Source organism: Nicotiana tomentosiformis, chromosome 9, assembly GCF_000390325.3.
Source record: "Nicotiana tomentosiformis chromosome 9, ASM39032v3, whole genome shotgun sequence".
Taxonomy (NCBI): domain Eukaryota; kingdom Viridiplantae; phylum Streptophyta; class Magnoliopsida; order Solanales; family Solanaceae; genus Nicotiana; species Nicotiana tomentosiformis.
Window position 1 is genome coordinate 44,530,576 of NC_090820.1, and position 8,050 is coordinate 44,538,625.

At 38.3% G+C, this 8,050-nt stretch overlaps 1 protein-coding gene across 1 annotated transcript in view; it reads right to left on the reverse strand.

Annotated features, from left to right (window-relative positions):
• Positions 1-4,159: 4,159 nt before the first annotated feature.
• LOC104114367 (ervatamin-B-like) overlaps positions 4,160-8,050 on the reverse strand; it is a 22,459-nt gene continuing 18,568 nt past the window's right edge. The window contains exons 2-6 of the mRNA XM_070184785.1: positions 7,600-7,720; positions 5,484-5,544; positions 5,117-5,388; positions 4,854-4,991; positions 4,160-4,750 (exon numbers count right to left, since the gene is read on the reverse strand). Of these exons, the coding sequence (XP_070040886.1) occupies positions 4,523-4,750; positions 4,854-4,991; positions 5,117-5,388; positions 5,484-5,544; positions 7,600-7,720 (820 nt within the window). The 3' untranslated portion in view covers positions 4,160-4,522. The remainder of the gene's footprint in view (positions 4,751-4,853; positions 4,992-5,116; positions 5,389-5,483; positions 5,545-7,599; positions 7,721-8,050) is intronic.

Genomic DNA, 8,050 nt, shown 5'->3' on the forward strand with positions numbered 1-8,050 from the left:
CCGCGATTTGCTGGCCAAGACGACAAGGGACTTCAAATCAGTGTCTGACTACCTTCGGGAAATTCGATCTCTAGCTGATGAACTTGCAACTGCTGGTGCACCAATCAGTAATGCTGAACTGGTAGTCAAAATACTCAGCGGCTTAGGCCCCAAATATCGTGAGATAAGCGCTGCTATCCATGCTTGAGACACACCGATTTCATACGAAGAATTGTTTGACAAACTTTCAGATCATGAATTGTTCCTTAAACATGAGGAGCCCAAGAAGAATACCCATTTCATCACTTCTAATATTGAACAGAAGGGTTCAAAGAGCCATACCTCAGATCGCAACAGTAACAAGCGCTGGAATAACCAGCAACCACAAGCACAACGTATGAACAATCGTTCACAACAGCCCTACAACCCACAGGGACGTGTTCAATGTCAGCTTTGCGGAAAATATGGCCACACCGCCAATGTCTGTCGTTCGCATTCTCACAACCACAATGAAGCCAAGGCACTTCTTGCTACACGCCAAGGCCAACAAAACAATAACCCATTGGTTCTTGACACTGGAGCCTCCCATCATATCACTGTTGATTCACACAATTTGATGTCGCTGCTTGACTATACTGGCACCGAGGAAATCTGCATGGGTGATGGTAACGGTATCCCAATTACTCACACTGGCTCATCCACTCTTTTCACTCCCACTAAAGACTTTTATCTCCATAATATTCTCTGTGCACCTCACATTAAACGAAATCTCATCTCAGTTTCTAAGTTTTGTAATCAAAATCGTACATCTATTGAATTTTTCCCCTCTTTCTTTGTTGTTAAGGAGCTAAACACGGGGGCACCATTGGTTCAAGGCCAGAATAGGAATGATTTGTATGAGTGGCCAACATCAAGATATCAACCACCATCTGCCCTTACTGCCACAACCAAGCCCAGTTATTACCGTTGGCACCAACGACTTGGCCACCCGCATTTTAGAGTCCTTCAAGATATTTTAAAGCGTCATTCTCTACCTTGCTTAGGAAATCCTAAATTTCAGTTTTGCAATTCTTGCAATTGTAATAAGAGCCATCGGCTCCCATTTGGTCATATTTCATTGAAGAGTTCTCATCCACTAGAAATTATTTTTATTGATGTTTGGGGTCCATCACCTATTCTTTCTCTTGATAAGAAGTTATACTATATTATCTTTGTTGATCATTATACCAAGTATACGTGGCTCTACTCTTTCAAATTTAAACATGAGGTCACCCCCATTTTCTCCACTTTCAAATCACTCGTTGAAAATCACTTTAACCAAAAGATAAAAACAATATACTCAGATGGAGGGGGCGAGTATGAAGGTCTTCAAACCTTTCTACATGCATATGGCATACAACATTTATTTTCCCCACCATATACACCCCAAAGAGTAGCATTTCTTGAACGACATCATCGCCACATTATTGAAACCGCTCGTACCTTACTTCACCAAGCATCTCTACCCTCAAATCTATGGAATTTTGCCTGTCAAGCTGCAATCTATTTAATAAATTGCCTTCCGACGACCATTCTGCAAAATAAGTCTCCTTATCAATGTATTTTTGGCACTCAACCAAACTACCTCACCATTCTCACATTTGGTTCCCTCTGCTACCCATGGCTTAAACCATATGCCAAAAATAAATTGGAACCAAGATCCACCCCCTGTGTGTATGTCGGCTTCTCCTCCAAGTATTACTGTTATCAATGTTTTGACCCAATTTCTTCCAAAGTTTATTTGTCGCGCCATGTCAAATTTTATGAAGATATTTTTCCCTTTCAAAGTATGTTTCCTGAGTTAAACATAATAAGTCAACCATTGAGTGGCATGATCTTATCACCACTGAAGCAGTCTTGCCAAGTCAGTCCATTTTAACAGAAGATCATTTTCCTAATCCACCACCCATACCTATAAAAGCCTCACAACAAAATATTGTTCCAGCCATGGTGGATGCTACTCTTACAGATCATTCCTCTCAGCCAAACAACCAGGACTCACGTGTTTCAGAATCATCTACTGCAGGTAAGTCTTCTACCTTGGGTTTATCTGATTCTTCCTCCCTCTCCCCTCATACAACATCTCCTTCATCAGAAATTTTTATCTCTGAATCTTCTCCATTGAACATCTTGCTTCCAATCATACTAATAAAAACCCATCTATGCCTCCCCCACCATCTCACATAATCACCCGCTCACAGAACAATATTTTTAAACCGAAAATAATTATGGACTATTTAACTACTTCTTCAGATATTCTGCCACCCAGCACTTACAAGCAAGCACAAAAACACCCAATGTGGCGTACTGCCATGAATGATGAGTTTCAAGCACTTCTCAAGAACCAAACATGGGACTTAGTTCCTTTCCAATCATCACACAATGTAGTGGGGTGCAAATGGCTTTTTCGGATAAAATACAAAGTGGATGGGACAATTGATCGTTTCAAGGCTCGCCTTGTTGCAAAAGGCTTCACCTAACGAACAGGTATTGATTACCATTCTACATTCAGCCCAGTTGTTAAACCAACAACAGTTCGCGTGATTTTGTCAATTGCAATAAACAGGGGATGGCCATTATACCAATTAGACGTCAACAATGCATTCTTGCAAGGAACACTTGATGATGAAGTTTATATGACACAACCCCAGGATTTGAACATCCCGATTTTCCTAGACATGTATGTCGATTAAAAAAGGCTATGTATGGACTTAAACAAGCCCTACGTGCATGGCATACAGAACTACGAGAATTCCTCCAAAGTTTTGGCTTCTCTCACACTCAATCAGATCAATCCCTTTTTGTGTACTCCCGAAATGGTATTATTCTGTATCTATTAGTCTATGTCGACGACATAGTGATTACTGGCAATAACAACGACATGCTCAATCATGCCTTGACAGCTTTGGCCAACAGATTCTCCTTAAAGGACCTTGGTCATCTCAACTACTTTCTCGGTGTTGAAGTGATTCCTCACAAATATGGTCTCGTCCTTTCTCAATCTAAATATATTTGTGAACTTCTTCGCAAATGGGATATGTTTGATTGCAAAGGTGTCCAAACTCTACTGAGCACTTCAATCACCTTATCACTGAATGATGGCACACCCCCTACAGATGCCACCCAATATTGTCAAGTTCTTGGCAAGCTTCAATATCTATCATTTACTCGACCAAACATCTCTTTCGCAGTCAACAAGCTCTCTCAATTTATGCACAACCCTTCCACTACTCATTGGAAAGAAGTTAAACGAGTCCTTCGGTACCTTAAACACACAATGTTGTATGGTCTCCTTCTCCGTCGCTCGTTCACACCAGAACTTCATGTTTATTCTTATGCTGACTGGGCAGGCGACATCTATGATCGAACTTCAACCTCTGGTTATGTTCTTTATCTTGGTGGAAATCCTATCAGCTGGTCTTCTAAAAAGCAACGCACCGTTCCTCGTTCCTCAACAGAAGCAGAGTATCGGGTTGTTGCTACTGGTGTTGCAGAGGCGAACTGGGTATCAAATCTCCTATATGAACTTCAAAGTTCAGTGTCCCGACCACCAACAGTGTATTGTGACAATATTGGCACAACATATCTATGTCAGAACCCCGTTTTCCATAGTCGAATGAAGCACATTGCAATTGATTTCCATTTTGTTCGCGATCAAGTCCAGTAGAAGCAGCTTCAAGTTGTACATGTTCACTCAGCTGACCAACTTGCAGACAGCCTCACTAAAGCTCTTACAAAGGCTCCATTTCAACGACATCTTAACAAGCTAGGAGTCGTTGACACCACTCCTAACTTGAGGGGGCGTAATAACAGAATATCTGAAAACAAGGGATAACACCAAATAATATTAGTGATATATATCCTTATCCATCTGTTCTTATATGTATTTTGAATGTATAGGAAGTTGTTTCTATCCCATTCATTTGTAGGACTCTTGCTACTGTTGTAATCTATATAAATAGAGACATTGTCATCAATAAAATAACATACAATTGTTTCATCTTTACCTATGCATATGTCATATTCGTCCAACACGTATACATCAAGGCAAAAGAGCCCATAGAAAACCTGAAATTATGGTGCAGTGTTGCAGGAATTTGAAAAACATTATAACACAGACAGTGTCCGTATACAAATGATGGAGCCAAAATTGTTCAATTAGGAAGGTCTTACAAACATCATAGCTGACATAATCAGCTATTGGCATGACCATAAACATGCATATCGTTTCAGTTAAGAATCGAGGATTTTGGTTGTCCCCATTGATGTTGCTACACAGTTTCATATGGTTGTAATTCAGACAAACATACGACACGTATAGACAACAAATTCATCTAGCAGTCTTAATTTTTAACAAAATAACTGCAGCAGTAGCGCAAAACAACTGTAAAGAAATAGCTATCCCAGCTAGGAACCAAAGTTATCTACAAAAAACTGCAACAGTAGCACAAAACAACAGTAAAAAGATAGTTAACCCAGCCATAAATCAAAGCCTATCTACAAATCAAAGCTCCGGAAACGACAAGCTCGTAACAACACTCCTCTCAACCCGAGCATATCCCCAGTAACCCCAGTTCACGCCCCAGCTATTTTTTATTAGATAGTATTCAATTCCATTTTCAGTGCCAAAGCCCACAATCAGCACCGCATGACGCCCTTCAGTCGGCTCATTTTTTCTTTTAAGTGCGTTTTCAAAGTGAATCTCCAGTTTGGTTGGACCTTTATAAATATCCTATGAAAATAAAAGAAATTTAGAAATATGTAGGCGGCCAAAAGAGAAATTCCAATAAAGAAAGCTGGGAGTAAACAAAAAGCTGAGTGAAAAGAAATTTTACCTTTCCAGTATGTTTTTTAAAGCTCCTCACATTCTTTACACATCCACTGATGGGTTGTTGCCGAATTAAATTTTCAATTTCTCCTTTGTCCAACTTAAGATCTTCAACCCTCTTAAACTCCTTAATTTTTGTTTTTTCCTGCACCAGTTCAAACATATAATGCAAACACATCTCATTTACTAAGATATTTCTCATTAACGCAAATATCTTGCAATATTGTTGACGCCGAAAAGAAAATAATAAACCCGATATCATATACTTACCTCACTTGGTAGATTATGACATTCATTCCTCTTTTCAACATAGGGATATGACTTATCCGAATAGATACCTTCCTCGATAGCAAATTTGTAGTATTTATTGTAGTGACTAGGGAAGCATTTTGTTGTCTCACAATATTTAATATCTTTTGGCTCCTCTAGTTTGGTATACAAGCAATTAATGACTTGTTGCTTTGACAGAGGTTTCACCTTCTGCAACTTAATGTAGTATAAAGCTGTGATGGCTTCCGCTCCGATAAAAGCCCAACATGCACCTTTTAAGAGAGCAAAATCATACAAACAAAAAGAATGTAAGATCATAGATAATATATATGAAAGAAAAGTGCAAGTGTTAGTTTATCAAACTTACAACATTTCCCTTGATCCTCCACGGCACGTAGACAGCCCTTGCCCACCCAAGACCAAGCACACTACATTACACACCAACAAAAATAAAGACAATTTGTGAATTGTTCAGAGAGTACGTAACTTAAAGCCATAAAAGAACTATTCTAAAGGCCCAATAAATTAGCGGATCTTAAACCAATCAGCTTGTGCTACTTATTATATAAGCGTTTTCAAATATTATTGCTATTAGATTGTCAAGGATGCATGCTACCTCAACTCATATTGCTACAGCAAGCTGAATTTGTAAAAGACAAATCTATTAATGAAAACAGCTTATCGGCCCAGGGAGTGGTAATGGGAATTAGAAAAATGAACAAGCTAGCTAATGTGGTGATTAAAGTGGATATAGCCAAAGCATATGATATGTTTTCTTGGCTTTTCCTTACAAAGATTCTAAGGAAGTTCAGCGTCTCCGAGATTTTAATTGATTTTTCCTTACTTGGGTTAACGTTGCCCCATCTACTATGGCAAGAGGAGTTGGATTTATACATGGAAACATATATCATCACTAGGAGGCTAGGCATACTGGTGTTTGATTATACAACCTAGTCCCTTTAAATATGTTATTTGTAGTTGAAGGGCATTAATTATTCAATCACTAGAGAGGTATTCTGCTGTGAAGATGGAGACAATCACCATATATATAAAGGACTCTTTATGCAAACCTAATGAAGTAAGAGGTGTAATCTGAATGACATCTCAAAGAGGAATTAAATTTGGGTAGACACAAATATGAAGATTGATGTTGCAAGTTAGAGATATGGTGGAAGATATATAGAATCTGGTGGCAAATAAATGATGGTTGTAGCAGGTTTTGGCTAGATATATAACTATAGGTTCCCTTTCAAATTTCAAGGGTGAAGCATTATACCTTGTACAACAGTTTCAAAGGTGTGATTACCAATGGATATAGAAAAAATTAATGGATGATGATATACGTATGCGCCATTAATTACAACTTGATGATGCACATATAGAGTACCCAGTAAGGACATCAGCATGTATCATCAACTGCAAGGGATTTACTTTATTTGCATGATGAAATACAACCCCATTTATAGGCGCCTTACTAGGGCAAATGGGGTAGAATTTCCTATGCGTAGATATTATATATGGAGGAATAAGGTGCCAACAGATGATGCTCTGGCCATAGTTGGCATTGCTACTGCTTCTAAATGATGGTGTTGTGAGAAACCATCTACAGAAACTGTGTAACATGCATGCATGTTTTCATTAGAAGTACTACTACAGCTCGCAAGGTCTGAAATTATTTTAACTAGTCTGTGAGTCTTAAACAAAGATGATGGTGGAGCACTGTCTTATATGGAGGAAGTTGAAGTCAAAATCTACTGTTTGCAGATGATTTTAAAAGCAACCCCTGCTTTAATTTGCTGTTTTGGAAATTATGGATAATTAAGAAGAAATAAGCTGAAGCGTGGAGGGATCATGTCAATATTAAATCAAGGGTGATCACTCAATTATTTACTTGCAAGTCTGCTTCCAAAAATGCCCCATAACTTGAAATTTATTATTAACTCTAGAAGCTTATCGAGCTATACTAAATTTAATACATCAACGTAATTTCGGATGGATGGGTAAAACGATCACAAAGCGAAATGACTCACCAAGAGCATTGCCCATCAGGGACTGCGGGGACAGGAGCTAGAAGAACTAAACCAAAAGAAAATAGCAGTAGAAGGCTAGCTTTCAGAATAAGAAAAGGCACCTTATTAGCAGGATATTCCTTTTTTTCTCAGACCTACCAACTGATCAGCTGGTGGAACTTAATTGAATAATGATTGTGTTCCTTATTTCGATATTATCAATGTATAGAAATCGGAAAGAAAGTGAAACATTTCTAGTTTAATTTAACACTAGCAATTGGTTATCCCAACTCAAGTACTATATTGTTAACCTTTATTACAGCAAGAAAGAGTTTTAGTCTAACTGCCATGTGAGCTAAACAATATTAACATAAACAGCAATAGACATTACTAATACAATTTAATTAATTAAGTGGATTCAAGAGGAAGAAAGCGAGTACTTGAGTCAGATTAAGGTAAAAAGAGATCAGTTACCTCCTTGAAGAAATCAGCTGTACACAGAAGCGGATCTTCAGGCAGCGACCAGCTTGGCCGTGTAACAGTGACCTTCTCCACAGGTAACTTGTTGTAGTCTGGTAAGCTTGACATTTTGGAACTATTCGACAAAACAAAATCAATATTAAGATATGCAAAAAGCAGTGGCATCGATACAAAAAGCATAAACATATGAGTAGTAAGTAGTACATTATTTTATTTTTCCCTTCACTACAAAAATCATTGTAGGAAAAAAAAACATCAGACTCGCGAAGCCACCACCCACCATTACTCGAACTCACGTCAAAATATCAATATTTTTAGCCAGCCATATAAAATCTTCCCTCATATTTTCTAATACACAACAATAACACTCCCATAATCACCAAATAACTACGAGATTTCACTCATTTTCTCAACCAAGAACGCCATTTCTTCAATAGAAGAACCC